At 39.7% G+C, this 26,123-nt stretch overlaps 2 protein-coding genes across 3 annotated transcripts; both read left to right on the top strand.

Moving 5' to 3' along the window:
• On the top strand, window positions 1–10,093 carry LOC139940797 (sepiapterin reductase-like). 2 transcript variants are annotated; one of them, XM_071937177.1, is made up of 2 exons: window positions 1–239; window positions 4,832–10,093. In XM_071937177.1, exon 2 carries the CDS (start codon window positions 4,868–4,870, stop codon window positions 5,675–5,677), a length of 810 nt encoding a protein of 269 aa, XP_071793278.1. In that variant the 5' UTR covers window positions 1–239; window positions 4,832–4,867; the 3' UTR covers window positions 5,678–10,093. The 2 variants fall into 2 exon arrangements, with proteins under 2 accessions (XP_071793278.1, XP_071793279.1); XM_071937178.1 differs by having other exon boundaries at window positions 1–261.
• Window positions 10,094–11,689: 1,596 nt separating this feature from the next.
• On the top strand, window positions 11,690–18,997 carry LOC139940963 (uncharacterized). Its single transcript, XM_071937367.1, has 6 exons — window positions 11,690–12,147; window positions 13,032–13,118; window positions 13,871–13,939; window positions 15,223–15,336; window positions 16,030–16,309; window positions 18,396–18,997. The coding sequence occupies exons 1-6, from the start codon at window positions 11,843–11,845 to the stop codon at window positions 18,672–18,674; spliced, it is 1,134 nt and encodes a 377-aa protein (XP_071793468.1). The 5' UTR covers window positions 11,690–11,842; the 3' UTR covers window positions 18,675–18,997.
• Window positions 18,998–26,123: the final 7,126 nt, after the last annotated feature.

Raw genomic sequence — 26,123 nt, 5'->3', positions numbered from 1 at the left:
GGGCGTATGGGGAACTGCTGACAGCAGGATTGCGAGCGAGATCGTCACTGACGATGTCAGTTAGCGATCGTCAGTTTTCGACGTCGATCGGTGGTTTTAGACAGTCCAGATTTCCGTACCACGTCGTCGGTGTGTGGTCGCCAGTGCAGTGTCATCGGCCGGCAGTTAACGATAGGTTTTCTTCCGTCCATACAGTACAGGCAGCAGCTGCAGCTTGACGTGAATTTGGCTGATTGATGGTGAGGATTTGTCTGGAAAAACGTCCTTAATTCGGGCTGTAACCACTTTTTTTTCATAATATTAAGAAAAACAAATTGTCTATCTTTAGACTTATTATATTAGTAAACTCGCCGAGGCGAAATCTTCCAACGTAAACAAGTCATGTGTGTGAAATGGTTGCAGGATACGGAAATCTTTCGGCATTAATTTCTTAACCACTCTTTCACAGAGGGATAAGTCATTTATTTAAGGTTAAATTAGATTATATTTTTTTCATGACGAATGAAAAAGTGGTGGCAGGATATTGACTATTGAAACTTTTCCGTAGGAAGTACCTGTGGGTGTGGCTGCCAGCACAGGGGCGAAAAGGGGTGTTTATACAAATTATAAATGTACAACACTTGGACTTCAGGCACAAACTGCATTATTTGTGCACGTGCACTAATAGGTGTGAACAGCGCATGTAAGCCATGATGGTGGATGGTACACACGTTACTGACCTGCAGATTTGATAAACCTATGACATCTTTTGAGATGGGCAGTTTTGTCTTCCATTTGAGCTCATTCAGCAGGGTCATTCCGTGTCAATTCAACACGCTTTTGGACCTGACCTTCACGGATTTAAATCAAATTCGGTGTGCTGATTGGACTGCCCGAGAAATGCCCAAATCCCAAATTTTATGTAATTCGGATCATTATTTTGGGAGATACGGCTTAACGAACTTTTGACTAATTAGCATGACCTGCTACGTTTGGACAATCATATCTCCAAAAGTAAAACACCTACAGAGATAATATTTACATCATTTTGAAGCTCTTGACATGGCCCACATTTGATAACATAAAATCAAAAAATTTCAACGCACCACCGAAAAAATACGCAAAAATTTGACCTTTGACCTTGACCTGCGAAAATGCGTAATTTTCAAAATGCGAATTTTTTGTTTTAAATGCAAGTTTAAAATGTAAGCAACAATATTCTGAAAAATTGTGATGGGCACTCTTACAGCTTTTTTGTTATGATTTTTTCAACAAGGCCAAAACCATAAAAACGCATTGTACATGTACATTATACATACATGTACATACATGTATACAGTGTAATGTGTAGTAATGTGTACATGATACATGTACACTAGAAATTCAAAGATAATCATTCAACTTTCGAGTTTCACATTTTGATGTATAGTACAAACACAAACTAAATGCATTTCACTAGATCCGGCAAGGATGCAATGCTTCAGCCCAAGTTCAGCAAATTTTCAGCAAAACTTTCAGGAGGATGTTCCTTGAAAAGTTCAAACACTTCTTTCAGATACAAAGATCAAAATGTTTCTGGAGATGTTTCTTCTCATTATCAACAGTAACCGACACAAAGTCTTTCATCCCTGGCATTTGTCTGCTGACAGACTTGAACAAGTAAAAGTCTCTCACAGTTTGCACCATTTTTAATGAAAGAGATTTTCCAGCCTAAAGGATTTGGAATGAAAAGCATTCCCTGCTAATTCACCAGTTTCTTTGATTTTCTTGGCATGTAGTTTGATGCTCCAAATTCATCTGCTATTCTTTTCACCCTCCAACTCACTGCTAAGACACTCAAAGACATGAACTTTTTCACTTTTCTTGGTCAAGGAATGAAACTTTCGTTTCCACTGAGTTATCATCTCACTTTCATCGTCACCGAACTATTTTCCTGTAGCAGTTTCCAGTTTCTGCTTTAAAATTGTTGTCTTTAGTTTCTCAACCTTGTTTTCCATGTAACTTCCATGAGCTTTCTTCTTACTTATGATTGGAGATACACCAATAATTGTCATAGCCTCATTGATAATGTTAATGTCGGTATTTGGCTGCACAAAAACATCCTGATGTGCAGATGACATTGATGGTCCCTGAACTTCTGGATCACTGCTAAATCTTTCAGTTGTTGAGAGTATTTTCTCAGGCGACAGTTGAGATATCTACTTGCGACAGCCGGTGCTGTATGCTCGAGTGAAATAAAGACTTGGATGCTCCAGTATAAACCTAAATGATACCTGCCTTAAGCCTGCTTTTTTTCTTGCTTTGTGATTTAAATGGGTCACAGTGTCTATGATCATGACTTGACTTTTAAAGGACTAAATAAAGCTTTTAAAGCACTAAATGTGAATACTCTGTACACTGTACATTGTATAACATGTATACAGTATGTCGGATACACAGTGTCTCCTATATTAAATTAAGGGGATGAAATGAATTAGCTCATTAAGTCATGTCATGAAATATACTTTTGGACTCCATATTATTACCAGGGTGACATGGTTTTTAATGTGTGTGTACACACTACCACACAATACTCTGTACACACTACCACACAATACTGTGTACACTGTACATTGTGTATGTTGTACAATGCGTTTTTATGGTTTTGGCCTTGTTAGCCAATGTTCAAAAAATCATAACAAAAAAACTGTACGAGTGCCCATCACAATTTTTCAGAATAATGTTGCTTACATCTTAAACTTGCATTAAAAAAAAAATTGCGCATTTTAAAAAATAAGCATTTTTGCAAATCAAGGTCAAAGGTCAAATTTTTGCGTACTTTTTCGGTGGTGCGTGGAAATTTTTTGATTTTATGTTATCAAATGTGGGCCATGTCAAGAGCTTCAAAATGATATAAATATTATCTTTGTAGGTATTTTACTTTTGGAGATATGATTGTCCAAACATAGCAGGTCATGCTAATTAGTCAAAAGTTTGTTAACCCGTATCTCCCAAAATAATGATCCGAATTACATAAAATTTGGGATTTAGGCATTTCTCAGGGAGTCCAATCAGCACACCAAATTTCATTTAAATCCGTGAAGGTCAGGTCCAAAAGCGTGTTGAATTGACACGGAATGACCCAGCAATGAATTCATGGACATCTTCCATTTTCGAACAACACTTGGGGAAGCATGTTAAAAGTAGAATTAGCTCTCAATAGACTGTGCAAGTCTCGCGCGCACCGGAGCGAGAAAACACGACAACTGAAGAACCTAATTTTTTTATGAATCAAATCTTTGCTATAATTTTTTCTTGATGCCGAATCTGAACAACAAAAATACTCATTAGAGCTTGTTTAAATTAGTTTTAGCTTTTTAAACAAATACACAATTATCGGTTAAAGTCTATATATATACAAAAGTAAAACTCTGGGACAAGGATGTTTGTTTGATCTTAAATGTTTTGAAACCCCTTTTGTAAATCTACGCCCGAATCGGAAACTACTAAAAGCTGGTTTATACGCGGACGCACGATGGTCGTAAGGGCGTTAGATAAACGTGTGACGCATTTTAAAGAGGAAGCCGACGCCTAAGCGACCAATGAAAAGGCTTTCCACCCCGCGCGGCCAAAACAAGCGTCTGCGTAAGTTTCGTGATCGGAGATGGGCACAAATTCTTAATTTTTTACAAGTAACCTGACCTGAGGTCAAGTTTAAATATTGGTTTTTCTTCGTTATTATGTTGACTTTATTTTTACTTTTATATATGTTGTTAATTAGTATTACATTTTTAACAACATATGTCATTTTTATGGTCATAAACTATATTAAACTAAGGTAATGGACGAAACAAAATCTCCCCAACGTAAAACTCCATAAGGTTGGGACCACAATGGTCCCGGAAGTTCAAATCTGCGCGAGACTTGCACAGTCTATTAGTTGTATTGGTTAAATGTTTTACTTTACGATGTAATATGACAAACTGTTAAGGGGGGGGGGGGGACACCTTATTTTTGTTTATGTGTTTAGTTGACAAAAAACTAAGTAGTTGGTTTATTTCATATAAATAAAAAACGTCAGGGAATGAACATATATGATTTCTACCAATACATTACGTGTAGGTTCATGAGTGGTTAAGAGCACTGTATAAAAACTGACTTTTATTAGCAGCATGCAGCATCATAGTCCAGCTTTCTCCAGAAGACGATCAGAGCATATTGATCGAAAGAAACGTCGATTTGAAACCTACGGTTCTTTTTAGAACCACCCCAACTCATTAGAGATAGTCATTACATGGTGTTACCGCAAACCTTTCTATATTGTATTTCCACCATGCAAAGTTTAAAATCCTAGTTATTATTATAATTAAGATTACCGAATTTAAACTCTGTTGTTTCTGATCAGCAGAGTGTGGGTCGAGTCCCTCAATCAAGACACTTAATCATTGCTTCGGATGGGACAGAAAGCCTTTGGTCCCATGTGTTGTGTAACGCTTGTAAAATAACCCAGTGCACTTATCAAAAAGAGAAGTGGTTCGCCTTGGCATTCCTGGCTGGATTGGCAGCATATTTGCTCCACAGCACCTTGTAAACCATTCCCATGGTGCTATGTAAAAGAAGTAGATCTCATAATTCCAACAAAGTCCCACATACCTTGCAGGAAAATACTGTTGTTAATGCGCCTAGAGTGTCAATTAGTGACGGACGCGCACTATTTAAGAAGCCACCATTATTATTAATAAATGTTAAATAAAGTATTTATAAACATATTAGATCAACATTTATAACCAGCTCAGCTAAAACACAATAAGTGGACAAAAACAAGCACAAAATGCAAGACAATTTTAATATTGTTCTCTCTTTAATTTTTCAGAATAGATATTGAGCTTCATCCGTTGTGTCAACCACCATGCCGTCAGTTCAAGGTGTACTTGGTGTTCCAACATTCTGCATCATAACAGGAGCCAGTAGAGGTTTAGGACGAGAGATTGCCCTAAGTCTTGGATCACAACTTGGACCCAACTCCTTATTGACACTTACTGCAAGATCCTCGGTCGATCTCGAAGAAACTCGTAAGCAGGTTGCAGCCCGAGCGCCAGAGGTTTCAGTCAGACTGGTAAGTGGAGACCTGGGTGTGGAAAGCAAGGTTGAGAAGGTCATCGCAAGTTTATTTGAAGGAGTCGACGGCTCAAAGTATCAGCACGCCTTGCTCGTTCACAACGCCGGTTCTCTTGGAGACACATCAAATGTGGGAAATCTCAAAGCCACTCCAGAATCTCTTCAGAAGTACTTTCTGCTGAATGTAACATCTTGCATCAGTTTGAGCTCATTCTTCTTGAAGACCTTTCCCAAGCGGGAAGGTTTGCGGCGCACTATCATAGCCATCACAAGCCTTTGTGCTTTGCAGGCCACAAAAAGCTTGAGTCTTTATTGCTCGGGCAAAGCGGCACGCAATATGGTCATGAAGAATATTGCCATTGAAGACCCAGATGTTAGGGTGCTGAATTGGGCCCCAGGAGTATTGAATACACAGATGCACCATGATCTCATTGCAAATGTCCAGGATGCAGAAATTAAAGAAATGATGATTTCTGTTGAAAGTACACAATATTATTTGACACCTGCTGCATCTTGCAAGGTATTGATGCAGGTCCTGAGGGAAGATTCATTTGAGTCGGGAGCACACATTGATATTTGGGATGTCGAACAGAAGGAGTAAAGAGGGTTTGTGTTACTGCTCCTATCAGCATTATGCCTGTTCAAACTAGATTAGCCAAGGGCTGTATACTCTCCAAGGAGCTGAGAAAACAAAATATACAAGAATATTTTGTGCCCAATGACTAGAACGCTGATGAAAAGCCTGTTCAAACTAGATTAGCCAAGGGCTATATACTCCCCAAGGAGCTGAGAAAACAAAATATAAAAGAATATTTTGTGCCCAATGACTAGAACGCTGATGAAAAGCCTGTTCAAACTAGATTAGCCAAGGGCTGTATACTCCCCAAGGAGCTGAGAAAATAATACAAAAATATTTTGGGCCCAATGACTAGGACGCTAATGAAAAGCTCATTGATACGCTCGTTGTAGAATGTGCTATTTAGTATAAGAACTACATTTTACAATGTAATGTGTGTTTCGCTATTATTGTTGTTTTCCTCAAAAGACAATTAGTTGGTTACTGGTTCAAATCAAACACTGAGCTATTTTGACAATTAAGTGATGAGTCTTAAAGACAATGGACACTGTTGGTAATTGTCGATGACCAGTCTTCTTACTTGGTGTATCTCAACTAGATGCATAAAATAACAAACCTGTGTACAAAGTAGTACAAAAGCATTTCAAGGGACACTATGCCTTCGGATTGGGTGCTTTGGGCTAGAAAAGCATTGCAATGAAGTAGCTGGAAATATGTTTTAAAAGTAGAATATTTAACGATTCACACAAAAGTTCTTGAAGCCATTGGACACTTTCAGTAAACAGTATTGTCCAAGGCCCACACTTCGTGTATCGCAACTTCTATAGAAAATAACAAACCTGTGAAAATTTAGGCTCAATCGCTCATCAGAGTCGGGAGAAAATAACTGGAAAATCCACCCTTGTTTCTGCACGTTTCACCGTGTCATGACATGTGTTTAATAAATCCGTAATTCGAGAATTGATATTGTTTTAATGTTTTCTCAAAAAGTAAAGCATTTCATGGAATAATATTTCAAGAGAAGTCTTTCACCATTGCCTTCTGTAAACCCTGTAAGTTATTTGTAAATCTGTGAACTTTAAAACAAATTTCTGTACCGAAAGTGGCCAATGGCTTTAACAAATGCTTTTTATAACCTGAAGCGCCTGATTTGAACACAGTGTGACCCTTTAGTACACAATGAAGCCAGGGTGTAATTTGCATGGGTCAATTGTAGATGTTGAGATACTTGGTTGTGTCCCTAATGGGTTAAAGTTGTGTGTGGCCACTGGCCACTTAAGGTCTGTGGCCACTGGTCATCTGGCTTTCTTAACAGCCCCCGTTCATTCCCATTAAAATTGAAATGCTGCTGAATTCAACTAAATTCATAATGATGTTTGGTTCATCAATAACAAAAGTGCAATGTAGACTTTTACTCTCACCTTGCAGCTTGCTGAAACACAGGCAAGTCACTTGGGTGGGATTCGAACCCAGGACCTCTGCATTGCTAGGGCAGTGCTCGAAATTTACATTGGTGTAATGGGTTTAAACAATATTAGCCAACTTCTGGCTTGTTATCATTGGCGTAGTGTATGTGTTTTTTTTTTTTAAGGGGGCAGAGAGGGGTTGACATGCCACAAATGAAATTGGCACAGGGTAAAAATCACAAAATACAATAATTGGCCAGAAGGGTTGAAATTGTGCACAGATTAAAACACAAGTAGGCCTACCAATGTATCTAATACCAGGTATTGCTTAAAGGCCCAGTCCAACTGCAGCGATAACAAGAACGATAATGATAAAGACACCAAGAGAACGCATTCTATTGGTTGAATGAGCGTGTGCATGTTCTGCGTGGAGCAATTCAACCAATAGAACGCGTTCTCTTTGCATCGTGATCGTTATCGTGATCGTTATCGCTGCAGTGGGACCGGGCCTTGACATGTTCTTTGTCCAAAAAGTTTATTTGCTGTGCCTCCCCCCCTCCACGCTGCTTTGCCTTAATTTGGGAGGGCAGTGAATCAACAAGGTTGTTGCAGTATTGCAGGAACGCTTGGTGGCAGCAGACCTTATCGGTTTATCTACTTTCTCTCAGAAGTGTGAGCATGCTCATCAGAACTGTTATATTCATTAACATCTTTTGTGATGTTCATTTAGTAGATTAATATAATTTGTGATTGAGTGTTTAGTTTACAATCTAATGCTGCTGGATCTTAGCCAAAGTGCAATCATCTTGTCTTCTACATGTATCTTCAACCAAATCAGCTAAGAAGTCTGGCACCTTCTATTAAAAGGTCTCCAGTATAAAGCATTATTGATTCAGGAGACAGGGTACCTGATAGAGATGGTTGCATCATATGAGAAAGTTAAAGCCGTGTCTAGATTAAAGGAACATTACAGAATTGGTTTTTGCTAACAAAACAGTTGCTGACAGTGTAAGCACTTTTAATCCGCCATACATAAACTGACAAACCTGTAGAAGTTTGAGATCGATCGGCCATCTGGGTCACAAGAAAACAGTGAAAACAGTGATTACACATTTTGCATTTCAAGGGATGTTTTCTACTGTCATCATCATTAGACCATGTAAATTTTATGCAAAGCTGTGATCTTAGACATATCTTTTTCCCTACCAATTCCGTAATGTTCCTTTAAGTGGTTCTGACTAAGCCTAAAGGCCCGGTCACACAGGCCCCGATAACAAAAACAAAAATGATAATGTTAAAAATGCACGCCCTCGATTGGTTGAAATGCTCCACGCAGAATTCGCCCACGCTCATTTAACCAATCGTGCATTTTTATTGTTCTCAGTTTCGTTATCGGGGCCTGTGTGACCAGGGCCCAATTTCATGGCTCTGCTAACCGCCGAATTCTGCGCTTACGATCACGATTTCCTGCTTACTGCAAGCGCCAAATTTCTGCACTAGCCTTGAAGCGTATGTGCCTAGTAACCTGGAGTATGCATGCACAGAAGCCAAAATTCGCTGCTTACTCGTGAAATACGCTTGTCTTAAGCACATAACTCCCTGCTTTTGTAAGCGTGGGTTCTGTGCTTATGGTAAGCAGAGCCATGAAATTGGGCCAAGGCCTTCAGGCTGTTGGCAAACTCAAGAATGGATGTTTTTCAACATGTTGGCTATATCCTCTTGTGAAACCCTCGATTCTATCAAAGGCTTAATTTACACAACTGGCGAAATCTTTATTATAAACAAATGTGTATTATGAAAACAAATGAGAACTATAAAAACATGTATTCTTAGAATTAAGTATTTTCACTGGTGCTTCATGTTTGGTATCTAAAAAAAGTTAAATGGCTTTGGTGTGTTTTGGTAACGGTTTGTTTGTCTTGTCATAATTATGGATATCACTTTATTTTATGAAACATAAATATATATATTACTATACTCCAATTACTATACTCATTTTATGAAGCGTTTAAAACTGACTCACTTTTCATTTGTCCTATTTACATGTATGGTACTTCATTGTTTTAGTTTTAAGGTTGCTGGTATCGGGTGTTTATGTGGTTTAAACTTTTAAGAATGTTAAAGGAACACGTTGCCTTGGATCGGTCGAGTTGGTCTTTGAAACGCATTTGTAACCGTTTGTTATAAAATGCATAATGGTTGGAAAGATGTTGTAAATGTAGAATACAATGATCCACACAAATATGCCTCTAAATTGCACGGTTTTCCTTTTTCTCGTCGAATGACACGGTATGGCCGACCGTGTTAGTTCGCAAAATAAAAGGAAAATGAGCAATTTCGAGGCAAATTTGTGTGGATCATTGTATTCTACTTTTTAAACATCTTTCCAACCATATGAATTTTTATAAAAAAAAACGGTTACAAACGCTTTTCGAAGACCAACTCGACCAATCCAAGGCAACGTGTTCCTTTAAACAATTTTAAAATCTAAAAATTGAGAAATTAGTATGTTAGTCTCAACTGAGGGTAAGGAAAGTTTTAGGAGTCTTAAAGGCAGTGGACACTATTGGTACATGTAATTGTCAAAGACTAGCCTTCACAGTTGGTGTATCTCGACATATGCATGAAATAACTAACCTGTGAAAATTTGAGCTCAATCGGTCAATCGGTCATCAAAGTTGCGAGATAATAATGAAAGAAAAAAACACCCTTGTCTCACGAAGTTGTGTGCGTTTAGATGGTTGATTTCGAGACCTCAAGTTCTAAATCTGAGGTCTCGAAATCAAATTCGTGGAAAATTACTTCTTTCTCAAAAACTATGGCACTTCAGAGGGAGCCGTTTCTCACAATGTTTTATACTATCAACCTCTCCCCATTACTTGTCACCAAGAAAGGTTTTATGCTAATAATTATTTTGAGTAAATACCAATAGTGTCCACTGCCTTTAATTTGGTTAAAGTTCTTGAACTGCTTGGTACCTCATAGTATCTACATGTATTATATTAAAATAATGAAAATTATACAAAAATAAAAGATTACAATACATAAACTTGCTGGTATGGTTTGAATTTAATTGACTAAATTTTTACAAAATCCCTTAATAGACAGGTGAATTAAAATTTCTTTTTATGGGAGTCATAATAACACAAAGAGTTTAGACTAGTCTTATCCTGACTGAGTTGGGATTAGTTATATGGATGGGGTGCCGTATGTCAATTAATTGTTAATTGCATTTTTAAGGCATGTTTTTACCATGGTTTATAGCAATTAGATGTAAACCATAGAAAGTGTTGCCAAATCCTTTTTATGGTTTACATACCAGCAGTATTTTGTGTGTGTAAGTTTATGGTTTACGAACCACGAACATGCAACAAACATTTATAAATCATGGTTCATAAACCATGGACATTTTACGCATCTTTAAAACATGGTTTATAAACCAGAAAAAAATGAAGCATCAAATTCATGGTTTACAAATCATGGTTTATAAACCATGAAAATTGGGTCATCTTAAAAACATGGTTTATAAACCATGAAAATTGAAGCATGAAAATCATGGATTGCAAACCATAAAAATCATGGTTTAAAAATTATGGTTTATAAACCAAAAAAATTGAGGCATTTAAAAACAAAATGGTTTATAAATCATGAAAATTAAAACATGAAAATCATGGTTTACAAATCATGGTTTATAAACCATAAAAATTGAAGCATGAAAAACATGGTTTACAAATCATGGTTTATAAACCATGAAAGTTGAGGCATCTTGAAAACATGGTTTATAAACCATGAAAATTGAAACATGAAAATCATATGGTTTATAAACCATGAAATCGGAGGCATCTAAAAAAACATGGTTTGTAAACCATGAAAACGGAAAGCATCAAATTCATGGTTTATAAACCATGAAAATTGAAGCATCAAATATGGTTTACGAATCATGGTTTATAAACCATGGAGGTAGCTAGTCCCACCTCCGTGTATAAACCATAGACCTTATCGCAAATACCAATGCGCAAGCGCAGACTGTTGAATGAGGTGCATTGTGGGATATATATGAATCAAATTTGTAATCAGCTAAACCACAATGCACCTAATTCCAAGCTTTACGCGCGCGCCCCAGTATTTGCGAAAAGGTCTATAAAAAAATTGTGAGAGAAACAAAGCGCCCGCTAGCGTTCGTTCATTAAGCGTGTACAGTTTTTGCCGTGCATATCGGAACGTTGGTTGTGTGTGACCGCGCAACACCAATGGTCTTGGAACCAAGACTATCCCAATCTGAGAATCGTCCCAACTGTAGTTGGGGCGGGCCAAATGAACCTGGGATCCAGAGATCTGTCGCCAAATCAAAATTATTAACCACCACTTTATATGGGCCACAATTAAGACGAGAGAAACTTGAAAGGAGCAATTTATTACATGTAGGCCTCCTAAGTTCATGAGCTTTGGGCAGTCCCAAATAGGAAAACTCGAGTTGGGGACCGGTTCCAACTACAGTTGGGCCGATTCTAAAGTTGGGCCGGAACGTCTTGATCGTTTCAGACATAAACATGACACCCACCACCACACAGTCCACGTTTATTCTGTGCAGCACTTGGTTGTCTGACCACATGTGACTGACAAACCAAGCCCTGAGAGCCTAGCCAAGAACATTTCGCACTTCGTGAGCACTTTTCTTCAGAGTAGCACCACGGTACTTTTAGCGGATTGTAAAAGAAGCTATTTCGATATTCCTGTGTGTGTCAAATTGGCCCTTCTTTCTTGGCCTTCTTCGGGAGGGAGAATGGAGCAGCAACAGTCGGAAGCCCAACAACATGCCCAAGTACAATCCAACCCACTCCCACTCCCAGGCATGCCAGGTGCTAAAAGACGTGGCTCGGCGGGAAGACCCTTATTGTCGCTTGAGTCGAAAAGAGAAAAGGCACGAGCCCGGGTGAAGAAGTGGAGGGAGACCCATCAATACCAGCCAAAGGCTACGGTACGGCTATCCGCTGCGGTAAGCAGGCGATGGGTGGGATTGGCCGATGAACTAAGTATCGACAACAATGCTCTGGCGACATTGCTTCTCGATTTGTTTGATGATGACACGTAAGTTTGGGAAGAAACTATAAATAAATAAAGTAGTAAACTTGCGGGTAGACAACAACCACGTGTGAATCTCTTTTGTGGGAGTGGTAGCTAACTCTGGAGAGAGCCGGTCTGGGTGGAGGACTCTGTGCGGTCTCAACGTTTTATTGTTTATTTAAACAATATAAATACTCTGCTCAGGAGGCAGGAGGGTTACGTTTTCGCAACTAATCTTTTTAGTTTTAATAACATAACTGTTTGTAAAATTTTGCAATGATTCTTTGAAGAATGAAAGGGAAAACTAGACCTAAAATCACCTTCTTTTTTGTTATTATGAAATAGACTAGTAGGGTATTAATATTATTAGCGTATTAATATTAGGCCTATTAGCCTAAACAAATTAGATGCTCGTTTTGCTAGTAAAAATAAATTTAAAAAAGGTAGCATGATTATACGGAAATCTTACCCTACGGCTAAATAGTCCATTTCACATCTCGAAACCCCCACCACCCTAGCCCTTCCCCACCGTGAAAGTCGCCCTCTACAAAGAAAGTTTCCCCCCTGAGGCTGGGGACAAATTTTTTATGTTGTTGCCCCTAAATTGTGGAACAAGCTGCTGTGCCTGTGCGCTATTAGCCCACCTTGTTGCGACAGTGATGAGACCGATGTTAAAAGCGGAGCCATAACAGCTCAACAAGGTGGGCTAGTGCGCTATCATCAGGGAAGCAACATCTACTGCGACCTTCAAGCGCCAACTCAGAAACTCCCAGACTATAATGTTTCTTCTAATATCATTGTCTTCAGACTACAATTAGTTTTGTTTAATTCCGTTGTTGATTCTTAGAGAGCTCAATGTAACTGCTCCATTATTAATATTATTATGATTATTTTTGTCATTAACACAGGCTGACATCTTCAGTAACACTCAAATTGCCATCCAACCCAACGCCTGTTAGTTTGTCTCGTGTACAAACCTCATCCAAGGATGCCAGGTACAGTGATAGCTTAGAATAGATTCAAGTAATCAAGTAAATTAAATTTTTATTCATAAATACCTCTGACAGTTTCACTACTCCTATTGATGGAGAGCGCGTCACGTGGGGGTGTTTAATTAGTCTTTGATAATGACCAGTGTTTATAACCGGTTGTGAGCGGCACTCCGCGCTAGTCTTGGTGCAAGACGTTTCTTGTTACGGGCGATGCGGGCGATGCGGGCGCTGTCGGTAAGTTGGCTGCGCTGTGTGTGAAAGGAAAACGAGAATGTGTTGCACCAAGACTAACGCGCACAAACTTAACCGGAAATAGGCGTCTCAGTCATACATGTAACATGTGTAACAATGCATAACACGGACGTTGTACATACAGAGCTCAAGCACGTCAGAAACGAATAAGTTTTACAGAGTTTCTTCCTTAATTACGCCTTTTAACCAAAAAGGCATTTATTAATGGGAATGAAAGAACAGTGACTCGTCTTTAACACCTGTTTAAAGGCCGTTTAAAACCTTGCAGGGTTGTAGCCGTGTGATAAAGGCCCTCGCCTTCGGCTTGGGCCTTTATCACATGGCAATGACCCTGCCTGTTTTAAACGGCCGTGAAAGAACTCGTTGCTACACTTTTATTCCCTTATTAAATTTTCCAAATGAATTGCTGTTTTGATTTGTACATTGGCTACATAGCAACCTTATCTTTTGTAATAGAAAAAAGTAATAAATTTGGTTGCATTTTTAAAATTTGTTGTGTACAGCCTATTGACGACCCCTGTGTATGACGGACAGCGATCAGATGACGACGAAATGCCATCTTCATCAAAAGGGTAAATCAAAATTGTTTTGTGTCAACTTGAGTAGGACCTAACTAACAGCTTAAAGGCAGTGGACACTATTGGTAATTACTCAAAGTAATTATTAGCATCAAACCTTACTTGGTAACAAGTAATGGGGAGAGGTTGAAAGTATTTATAAAACATTGTGAGAAACAGCTCCCTCTGAAGTGGCGTAGTTTTCGAGAAAGAAGTAATTTTCCACACCACAAATTTGATTTCGAGACCTCAGATTTAGAATTTTGAGGTCTCAAAATCAACCATCTAAACGCACACAACTTCGTGTGACAAGGGTTTTTTCTTCTTTCATTATTATCTTGCAATTTCGATGACTGATTGAGCTCAAATTTTCACAGGTTTGTTATTTTATGCATATGTTGAGATACACCAACTGTGAAGGCTAGTCTTTGACAATTACCAATAGTGTCCACTGCCTTTAAGAGAAAGAGACAAAAGTTCAGACATGACGCCTGCCCATTCTGAGGCATCTGAAAACTGAAAACACGTTCTTTGCAACGATGTTTTTTCTTTTATTAATATCTTGCAACTTTGATTTCTTTCAACATCAAATTTTCACAGATTTGTTATTTTTCATCTGTTGGGTTACACCAAGTGTGGATACTGTCTTTGACAATAACCAACAGTATACACTGGCTTTAAAAACACTTGTGTCCTTAAGCAAGACACTTAACCATTGCTTCGTCCTTCGGATGGGACGTACAGCCGTTGGTCCCATGTGTTGTGTAACGCATGTAAAAGAACCCAGTGCACTTATCGAAAAGAGAAGGGGTTTGCCCCGGTGTTCCTGGCTGTGGCTGCTGTATAATGTATGCGCCGTAGCACCTTGTAAAGTTCGAATCCCCAGCCGTGACACTTGTGTCCTTAAGTAAGACACTTTACCATTGCTTCGTCCGTCGGATGGGACGTAAAGCCGTTGGTCCCATGCGTAACACATGTAAAAGAACCCAGTGCACTTATAGAAAAGAGAAGGGGTTTGCCCCGGTGTTCCTGGCTGTGGCTGTTGTATGCGTCATAGCACCTTGTATATGCCCTTATAAAGTGCTGAATAATTGGGTCTCAGAATTAATCACTGCAATAACATATCTTTCTGAAAGTTTGTATATACTCAGCGCCTGGAGTACCTTGTTTGGTGTGCTATATAAGACTTCAATATTATTATTATTATTATTATTATTATTATGTTTTGTGTTGTATTAACGATACTGTTGACAGTCTGCATTATTAACATGTATTTTTTACTTATTTCTTACAATCAGTGTTAACAACAAAATGACCAGGGACTTTGTGTGTGTAAAGGACGAGCCGCAGGAAGATGAAGACATGAGCCTGGATGACAGTTCTGATGAACCTCTGACTTCCCTTAAAAATAGGTTAGTTTGTTCTCTTTGGTGAATTTGTGTTCATTATTGTTCTCACAACAAAGACAGGTGTGTTTATCATGGATACATTGGTACTACCGTGTGTCTCAAAAAAAAACCTATACACTTTTTAAATGGCTGCCGAATAAAAATATATATATAATACTGGGAGAAAAAGTTTATATGTACTGAGAGCTTATGGACCCAAATTTTATATGGCACAAAATAATCCAAAAATAGTTCATGCTTGGGTGAGCACTGCTCACTGAAGAATAGGCGAAATCTTTGGTTTGATTTTGCAAACTCCATTGGAAGGCTAATTCCTACGCAACCTAATTTTTACACCCTTTACGAAAGTGAGCAGTGCTCGCCCAATCATGAAATATTTTCGGACTCCTTGGTGTCATATGAAAGTTGAGTCCATAAGCTATCCATGCATATGAACCTTTCCCCCGGAATCATATGTTTTTTATTCGGCAGCTATTTCAAAAGTTTATGTTTTTTTTCTTAGACACCCTGTAGAATGACTACAATAAGTACTGACCTCAGTCACAATTTGTATCCCCTTGTGGGAGTTTGCTGAGTTCCCTTGATGGGAAGATTACAAACAACCAATTAACAAACATACAAAAAAAAACAACAGACAAACCAAGCGTTAATTAATTGGTGAAGGAAATACGAGTTGTCTTCATATCTGATTTACAGAAAGAGCAGTGTCGGCTTGCCGTATGTAACCAAATCTAGAGAGGAACAAGACAACACCAAAGATCATTCACACGGTGAAGAAGGGGAGAGTTCCTCTTCAAGACCTGGTCTCCACAGAGAACTGGAAAGCCCCAAAGGAGCAGAGAAGACCAGGTTCTTCATTATTAGTGAGACGAGAATGAGGGACCTGGCAATGGAAGCACGACCTTACTGTCCGACCTGCCACCAGCCTGTTGAGGTTGATGTCATGCCTAATGGAACATCAGCCCATGTGTCATGGGTAAGTCTACATTCATAAATACATGTACCTCAGACAGTTTCGCTATTCCTATTGGTGGAGAGCGCGTCACGCGGGGGTGTTTAAACGGTTGATAATGACCAGCTGGACTCTGTTTATAACCGGTTAGTCAAAGTGCAAGACGTTTCTTGTTACAGGCGATGCAGGCGCTGTCGGTGAGTTGGCCGTGCTGCCGTGCGATAAAAGACCTCGCTCGGCCCGGGCCTTTATCACATGGCAACGACCCTGCCGGTTTTAAACGGCCATTAAAGAGCTCGTCGCTACCCTTTTATTCCCTTTTTTTATAATTATAACATACAAACCAAACATATTTCTCAGTGCAACAAGGTCTTATTTCTGAGATACAACTTTGTTGCTTAAAGGCAGTGGACACTTGGTAATTACTCAAAATAATTATTACCATAAAACGTTACTTGATTATGAATATGGGGAGAGGTTGATAATATAAAACATTGTGAGAAACGGCTCCCTCCTAAGTAACGTACTTTTCGAGAAAGAAGTAATTTTCCACAAAGTTGATTTCAAGACCTCAGATTGAGAATTTGGGGTCTCGAAATCAACCATCTGAAAGCACACAACTTCAAGTGACAAGGGTGTTTTTTCTTTCATTATTATCTCGCAACTTCAATGCTCAAATTTTCACAGGTTTGTTATATGTTGAGATACAGCAAGTGAGAAGATTGGTCTTTGACAATTACCAATAGTATCCAGTTTCTTTAAAGGAACATTACATAATTATTTTTGCTTACAAAACAGTTGCTGGCAGTGTAAGCACGTTGTGTAATCCACCACATACATAGCTGACACACTTGTAGAAGTTTGAGATCGATCGGCCATCTGGTTCACAAGAAAATAGAGAAAAACCAATTACTCATTTTGCATGACATCAATGCAACAAAAGAAGAAGACTAAAACACTCACTGAGCGAAATGCCAAATTAGATTACTTGTATTTCATCAAATATGACATTTCAGACAAAAATATTTCAAGGGATGTTTTCTACTATCATCACTGGACCGTGTGAGTTTTATGTAAATCTTGGATCTTCTTGATTTGTTTTATTACCAATTCTGTAGCGTTTCTTTGACAATAATATTAATGACACCATTTTATTAGGAAAGTGCCGTTTCCTAAGGTTTCAAAGGGCTCAGTGCATCAAAGAAGAAACAACAATGGGGATGAATTAGAAACCAAGAGGGAAGCCATGACCAGGGCCCAATTTGATAGAGCTGCTAAGCACAAAAATTTGCTTATTATGAAATTTTTGCCTTGATAAAAACTGGCCTACCACATTTTCATGTGATTTTCAGGTTTTATAAGCAAACATTAGCTGCATACCAGTATCAAGCAATATGCAACAGATGGAAATTTGGTTGGTAATCCTGTTTTTTTCAAGGAAGTACTTATGTATGTCATGCTAAGCAAAATTTTTGTGTTTAGCAGCTCTATGAAATTGGGCCCAGGCCAAGCCTGCAGCATTGAGGCAAAGAAAGTCCAGCAAAAGCCGGTCTCTCAATGACAAGAACGTGCAGGCCAACAAGCGGGGCGAGAATTACAGATTATTAATTACGTTTTCAGTGACCTTTTGATGGTAACAGAGCTACATGTAGAACTTGTGATGGAGTGTGGAATGGAATTTCACATCTTAGGGCATGCAACTGCAAATGATTTTGATTTTCTCCTGATTTTCTGGTGGTATTGGAAATATATACAAATTACCCTGTGGATGTATAAAAGGCTTTTTGTAGCCCTGGTTCGCCCAGAAGGGGTTAACCCCTGTATTCCTGGCTGCTGGCAGTGGCTGCTGTATGCTCTGTAGCACCTTGTAAATCCTTAAGGTGCTAAATAATTGGGTCTCAGAACTCATCACTGCAATAACGTATCTTTCTGAAAGTTTGTATACAATACTCAGTGCCTTGAGTACATGTACCTCGTTTGGCAGATACGTGCGCTATGTAAGACTTCGATATTATTACTATTATTATTTCTAATGAGTTGGAAATGTTTATAGGGAAAGTACTGGACAAACACTTAAACATGCTTATCTTATACCTTCTGTATGTTTCAGAAATGTGAACAGGGTCATATCAGCTACTTCTGCTGCCAGGAGACTCTACAGGGTACACACCTTGGAGACCTACAGCTCGCATCGGCCTTGGTCCTCTCCGGCAACGATTACGCCAGCGTTCTCCTCATGTTTAACTTCATGAACTTGAGGATGATCCACAAAAAAACCTTCACGGCCTACCAGCAGAAGTTTATATGTCCTGTTATTAAGGAGAAAGCCTCGGACCTGTTTGCAGTGGCTAGGAGGAAACATATGTCAACAGAGGACTCGTACTCGTAGGTTAGTTTCAGACTTTTTGGTTAGTAATGACTCTCACCCCTGTACTAATGATAACAACGATGATAGTGTATTTAAAGTCACCTGGAAGTGGTATTTTTTCAAAATAAAGCTTTTGTCACTAATATATGTGTTTTGATGAGTGGAATGTGAATAAACAGTTATCTAAGGTTTAAAAAAATCAGTTCTTATGTTATTTACAAATTTAAGAGTAGACCCCGACCCGAGAGGGCGCTGTTCGTGACGTAAATCGAGGCAGACTTTGCCTGTAATGCGTAGAGTAAACACAATTGCAAAGTACATGTACGGACCAAGTCGTGAGTTTGTACGTTTCAAAAAAAAAAAAAATTGTTCTTTTCCGGCAATGCCGACCAGGTGTATTGCTGCTGAATGCAGAAAAACACTTTTTGAAATGTACCAACTCATGACCATGACGTACATGTACTTTGCACGTGTGTTTACTATACGCATTGCAGGCAAAGTCTGCCTCGATTGACGTCACAAAAGGGGTAGGCGGAGTCAGCCCCCCAAACAACTTTATGTATTTTTTAAACATATAAATCGTGACAAACAATTACTAAAAAAATTGTTTTATTGTTCGTAAGCACATACTCTTATGTTTGAAAGAAAACAAATTCTATTTCCAGGTGACTTTAATGTTAGTTTTGCATCAGGGATAAAAGTATTTAATTTATTTTACTCTTACACCGCTGTGTATTAAGCACTGTATACTCGGTACATTCTCAATGAGTTCTGTGAGACGTTTGCACTGGCCAATCAGTCGGGTGGGATTAAAACACCACGATCTTTGCATTGCTAGAGCAGATGTCTAGCCACTAGACCACCTAGCTAGCCTGGTGGCTCGAGGCAGTGCGAATCTATGTTAAAGCAGCGGGTACTGCAATGATTAAATGGTTTTAGTTTTGCCATAGAGTAAGCCTTACTCTATGGTTTTGCATTGAGGATAAAGATTCAAGCAGCCATTTAGAACCTACAAGTAAGCAGCCCATTGCGCATGTCTGGCAAGTATGGCGGGCCTTAGCGTTTTGACGCGAAAAAGCAACAAGCACTTGGGCCAATTTTGTTAGATCCAAATCCGTTACAAGTCGCTTTTTGCGAGCTTGTCTGTTCTTGAATCCAAGTCTATTCATGGCTCGCCTCATGGTTCTATCTGAGACATGCATCAGTCCGCATGCAGACTTAAGTCCAAGCAGCAACGGTCAGTTGTCCATTCTGGCATGTTGAGAAGGAGCCCCGAGGATTACTGCCCATTCTCTTCACTCTCTCACTGTTGAAATCCTTGGGCAGGCCTCTGTTGTTTCCTTTGATATCCCCAGTGAGGTACGTCTTCTTGCTGAGGAGAGTTCGTGCCAAGGGGATGGAGGTGTACAGCTTGTGGTGGTAGGAGTTCAGATGAAAAATTGCTGTCTCCATCGTGATGTCCAACATCTTGGCAGGCTTTTGACCATGAGAGTGCACAATGAAATTGAGGATAAACCTTGGAGCAGATTCTGCAATCGCGTACACCTTGAAGCCTGCTCGAATTGGCTTCAGGGGCAAATGACAATACTTCTATTGGACTGGGTAATTTTTGTTGTACATATGTAATTTTTAGAAGACAAATGATGATTGAACCCATTTTTAGTGGCGTTGACTTAATTGTTTGGAATGTACAACAGGTCAGGATGCCGGAGGTGTGGGTGGGGAATCTTCAGGGGGAAAAGGGACAACAGATTACTGGTGAAGTATGAGTTCACACATTTGAAAAAAAAAGTCAGATCCAGAGTCTGCCTCAATCCTTTAGTGAATAAAAAATTACAGAAAAAAGTACAAAATGCTTATTATGTACAATGAAAAATACGAGTTAGTTAACAAAAAGATGCGTCTTCAAAGCAGACTTGAACTGTTCTAGAGAGGAGCTTACTTTTTATGCAATTAGGGAGTGAATTCCAGGAAATGCAACCTAACAAGCCAGATACATCAGTGGCTGGTTTTCAACATCGTCTCCCTTCCGCCAAAGAAAACGAAAGGGTGTCTCGGTCATCTGTGGACACCCGAACCTGGCGGAACATGCCTTCAATGTCAGCCGTTGGGGCTATGGATTCCTGTCTGAATCGTAGAAGGACTCCATCAAGTTTGTTATTCAGGTCAGGTCCTTGATGACTGGTATTGTTGTTATAATAGTTACAAGGTTGGAGACTTGTTGTTATAAGTTGAAACACAATGGTTTAATGAGTAACTGTAGAACTGGTTGTGTGACATTATACACTGGGCTTACAAGCATATGAATAAACATGAGTGTACACTTGTACAAGTCCTTCGTAAATATTATCACAACAATTGTTAAGCGAAGTACCTTGGTAGGATACAATTTGAACCTTTCCTGGTTTGCGTGGGTTCATCACAGGATGATTGGGAAGGTCACCAAACACAGCCATCTCTTCTATCGATGACCCTCGTAGGAACTGGCCATGCGTTTCCCTTCTCAAGCAGGTCATGTATGCAGCTGGGCCCATTTGCATGGCTCATGCTAGTGATATCTTTGAAACTATAGTCGCACATGGAATTGAGTAACAGTCTCTGATGGATCCTGGTGACTTTGACGAAATGTGAAACGCTCAAATTCAACACTCTTACGGGGGTTGAAATGGACGTTGAGGGCCTTTTTAGCGCTCTTATAATGCGACCCAGTATCAGCTAAAGTTTCAAAGATATCACTGAACCTTCTTCACCTGAGTAATGAAGCAACAATGCCCTTTTCTGCTGTTCATTGGTGATGTTGAATCCGACAAAAATTGTCTCAATTCTTTTGACATACTTCTCCCAGCGTGTGCCAACGTTGGTCGGTTCACTGCTTACATGGAACGACGGGAAAGATGGCGGAGTCAGCGACGACATGTCAAAACTATGGGTCACAAATGTGATCCGAAACTATGAAAAACGTTGTTGTAATTCACCGTACACCGGGAGTTATGATACTATATAATGATAATGTTATGGGGTAGAAAAATCCCATCCTCGTCGCCCAAATGTAATATTGAGAGACTTAAATGTAGAGCCTTTCTCTATTACTGACATCTGTTGTACACTATGACAAAATACAAATAGAAAAAGCTTACCATTAAATATCCATCATTCTGATCAATCCTCAATGTTCTGGTCATGTTTTTCTCTCCTTATTTATTGTTTGTTTTCCAATGAGTATAAAGTATAACTTGCACTTCTTGCAAGAGATTTTAAATATTGAATTTCGATGGTAAAAAAAACAACACAAGCAGAGCCTTGGTATTGTCCGCTAAAGGTACACCTTTAAAGAAAGCCCAAGAGGCGGCTACATGTACCCCCTAACGTCTGGCGCCCGAATCGGATCTACGGTCGCCTGCCAGCGGCCCGGCATTGAACGGATGGCGGTCACGATCCAGCGAGAAATAGTACACTGCGACGCCGGCCGAAAGGGCGACATTGTCATTTCCCCCCTTTTTTGTTTAACATGTTTAAAGGATTGCAACATTTTGGAAGAGTTCATTGGCTCTCCTAAATTATTACAGGGTGGTTGCGTTTTCCTATTTTTTATGTCTTTCTTTCCATTTTCTGCCATTCTGTCTATCTTTTTTTTTCTGTCTGTATTATTTTTTATTATCTGTAGTACACACCAAAAACAAATTAGGGGGGGGGATTGATTGAAAGTTTATATTTCTTTTTAATGATATAGAATTGCATTTTTAAAAGAAAGAAAAAAGACCGTTTATAAATAAAACAAATCCCCAACACATTCAAAGTCATATTTAATGTATAAAAAAACACGTTTATGATCCTGTTTTAGCTTGGTGAGGGTACTTAGCACACTACTTACCGGTAGGCTACAGCTGTTGGTCTGTTAACAAATCCTTAACAAGGGTGTCCCTGTCTTTGAAATCTACCCCAATTAAACTTTTTACACCTTGAACTTGGTCAATGTAAACCTGGGTCGTCACTCCTCCTCTGAGAATGAGCAGGTCTGTCTTTCCATCTCTTGAATGCACTCTTCTTCCAGTCGCTCCCCTGTTTCTCTCCACACTCGAATGCGGCCATCCACCATCCACAAACACACTTGGCATTTGTCAGTGAAGGGAACTTTGGACCACGCTCGACGACTCCATCTCCGATGCGTTCTGGCAATAGTCTGGTGTTGGCTGAGCGGTCTTGCTTGTGGTGTGGTAGAAGACGGCACTTCTTTGGTGCCTTTAACAGTGGGGTACTTGAAACTTACTTACTGAGGGTACTTTGGCGTAGGTTGCGTTTGTGGAGGGTGCTTTGGTGTAATTGTTGGGTTATCAATGGGTGAAGTGAAGCACACTTCCGTTGGCATCGCTGCATCAGTACCCGCGTAAGTCCTGTCCATTGCATGGGCTTTAGCGTATCTAACTTTCAACTCCATCTCTCTGCGACGCTGATCCAGGTGAAGCTTACGTTGCTGCATTTCTACTTCAGCTTGGAGGGTTTCAAGTTCAAGGGTATTTTGTTCACTTAAGGCCTTGACCTCGGCTTCAAGGGCAGCAGCACTTGGCTATGGGCTGGGTCCTGAGTATAGGCTGAATAAAGGTGTAGAGGACAAACGTCTTACAAGGTTAACAGCTCACTCAAGACTGCCTCAGGAGGCATCTCCATCTGTTTTTCAGTCGACTAAAGGCGTTCTTTACAGCATTTTACTTCGGCTGTGTATGTAGTTATAACATTTCTGTTCTTGAGTAAGGTTCCTGGTTGGATATGTTTCCTCACCATATGCAGAGTTCCCAATAATCGGATCGGGAACATCAACCCCTTCAATTGACCTAGAACTAGTGGGAAAAAAAGTTCCTGCCTTGAGTTTGTCCCTCACTGATCAAACACCCATGAACCATGGCAATATCCGGCCCATCCAATGTCAAAGTCCAAAAACTTGTACTTGTAATCTACAAGCCCTTGCACGACAACACTATACCAATTATGGAAGTTGGTGCAGTGAGAGCTGGCTGAGGTAATTGGTGTATGTATGGCTGCAGCATGAGCAACGGAAGAATCCCCACTCTCTCCCCGTTTTTTTTGGGGCGCCGATCCAACAGTCTCTGTTGTAATTCGCTGCTCAAAAATCCTTCCCCGTATGAATCTTTCAAGTAAACTAGAATTTCTTTCGCTGCTGTTCGGTCATGCAGTAGGGCATTTGCTTCCACTCTCAGGCCGCACCTCAGTGAGTCTAATGAGAATCGCCTCCTGTGGTGCTGGTGGATGCCATAGCGGTCAAAGGCGTGTGTAATTGCCATTACAAAATCGTCAATGGGTACTGACCTTTTCCCTCCCGAGATCGGGATTTTGCGCTCGGGTGCAAGGACAACAGGTGCTTACTTCACTGGAGTGGGCGCCTCTTGTTTCTGGACAACCACATCGAAAACTCTGCCCTCCCATTCATCAGTCGGTGGTAGCTCTGCTCCTTAGAGGGCATCCTCCTAGATGACTGCGCATATAGGCAAACTTTGTGGCCTCTGGTAATCTGAACTCTGGTTTGCTCATGATACATGTACTATCCCACAATGATCTAAAGGTGAGGTATTGTTTCACATTATGTTCATTATCGAACTTAGGAATGTCATGCTTAGGCAAACTGTCTACAAACATACCATATCGATATTGATACGCAGCCTCAGCTCCGGCTTTGTATCTCCTGCTCTTACGCAATAAAGGATTTTTACTGGAACAGTCATCCTCCTCTGATTCGTCCCAGTCACTTCCACTGAAGTGAACACATACTAAAAGAGTCAAAAAATATAATCGTACCGGGCTTCTAAGCAAATATTTGCCCTTTAAGTTGTAATGATGTGATCTTGCGGCACATGGGTGTCATTATTGTGTTGTACATGAACTGTAAAATAAAATAGCAAACTTTTTTTTCAAAGCTGTTTTTCGATAGTCAAATTTTCCACAAAAATGATTTATTTATATTTACTTTGTACCGATAAATTCTAACTTACAAGCACTTTCTCGGAAATACTCCAACTCACAACGCCCTCGCTCATTTTCAGCCTTTAGCAGAACTATTTCCCCAGTAGGATCCAGTCCGTATACAGCATCCATCGAGTTGTGGATGCAGGTCAAGAGGCGTGTCATCATACCTGTCATTTTCTTGCCGTTTGTATCACCAGGCTCTTCATGTAGTCGCTTAGCTGTTTTTCCACGGGTCATTTTCTTACTCTTCCCTGTTTTCTCCACCGTGATCTTTTCCTGTTACTGGGTGTGCTTACTCTTTCTCCATTTTCCTGATATTTACCAAAGGGTTTTTACACGAGCTTTAGTAACAGCATCCTTGTCAGCTTTTGAATAATGTTACATACATTTGGTTAAAATCTAAGGAACCTTGTACTGCTCACAAAACGGCGTAATTACCCTAATTTTCGTTGTAACTCACTGCTTGTAAACCCTTCTCTGTGGGAATCTTTCAAGTAATAATAATAGTAATATTGTTGAACATTTCTAGTGCGCCATGTCTGCCAATGATGACACTCCTGGCGCAAAAGACAAGCACTGCTAAATACACAATGACATAAGACAACCAAAAGTTAAGGCTATTGTTTCTGAAACAGATATGTTTTGAGGTAGACTAATATTTATTCTTCTGCCGTCCCTTTATTCAGTAGGGCCTTGGCTTCCAATCGTGGGACGCCCTTTAGGGTGCTGGCGGATGCAGTTATCGCAGTGACAGTGGGAGAGAGTTCCATAGCTTAGAACCATCACATTTCTCCCTTTCTTTTTCCATTTCTCTCTCCCACTTGAATCTATCTTTCTCTAACTCCAGGAGGGCGCCTGTCAAGTTATCACGCTGTTCCTGCTGAAATATTAGTTTTGTCATGGCTTTATCCATGGCATCCTCAATTTACGAGCGTTTGTCTCAACGTTTTCTTGAAACAACACATAATGTTGAAAGCCCTTGATCTGTTTTCTTGTGGAACAGAAAAAGAAAAGTACCAAATTATTGACAATACCACTAGCTCAAATAAGTCATGGTACATCTTAATGTACAATCCTACTTCAACAACTGTGCTTAAAGGAACACGTTGCCTTGGATCGGTCGAGTTGGTCTTTGAAAAGCGTTTGTAACCGTTTTTTATAAAATACACATGGGTAGAAAGATGTTGTAAAAGTAGAATACAATGATCCACACAAACATGCCTCGAAATTGCGTGGTTTTCCTTTTACCTCGTCGACTAACACGTCGGCCATTTATGGGGGTCAAAATTTTGACTCCCATAAATGGCCGACCATGTTAGTTCGCACAGTAGAAGGAAAACCACGCAATTTCGAGGCAAACTTGTGTGGATCATTGTATTCTACTTTTAAAACATCTTTCCAACCATATGCATTTTATAAAAAACGGTTACAAACGCTTTTGTTTTGCCAACTCGTCCGATCCAAGGCAACGTGTTCCTTTAAGAAAGAGCTTAT

This window comes from Asterias amurensis, chromosome 8, assembly GCF_032118995.1.
Source record: "Asterias amurensis chromosome 8, ASM3211899v1".
Classification (NCBI taxonomy): Eukaryota; Metazoa; Echinodermata; class Asteroidea; order Forcipulatida; family Asteriidae; genus Asterias; species Asterias amurensis.
Note: the sequence above shows the minus strand (reverse complement) of the source record. Positions and strands in the feature narration are given on the sequence as shown.

What these genes read in the sequence shown, in the direction of transcription:
- LOC139940963 (XM_071937367.1), top strand. Translation starts at nt 11,843, where the DNA reads ATGGAGCAGCAACAGTCGGAAGCCCAACAACATGCCCAAGTACAATCC. An exon ending in GATTTGTTTGATGATGACAC is followed by an intron (nt 12,148 to 13,031) that starts GTAAGTTTGGGA and finishes TCATTAACACAG; the next exon opens with GCTGACATCTTCAGTAACAC. An exon ending in ATGCCATCTTCATCAAAAGG is followed by an intron (nt 13,940 to 15,222) that starts GTAAATCAAAAT and finishes TCTTACAATCAG; the next exon opens with TGTTAACAACAAAATGACCA.
- LOC139940797 (XM_071937177.1), top strand. Translation starts at nt 4,868, where the DNA reads ATGCCGTCAGTTCAAGGTGTACTTGGTGTTCCAACATTCTGCATCATA.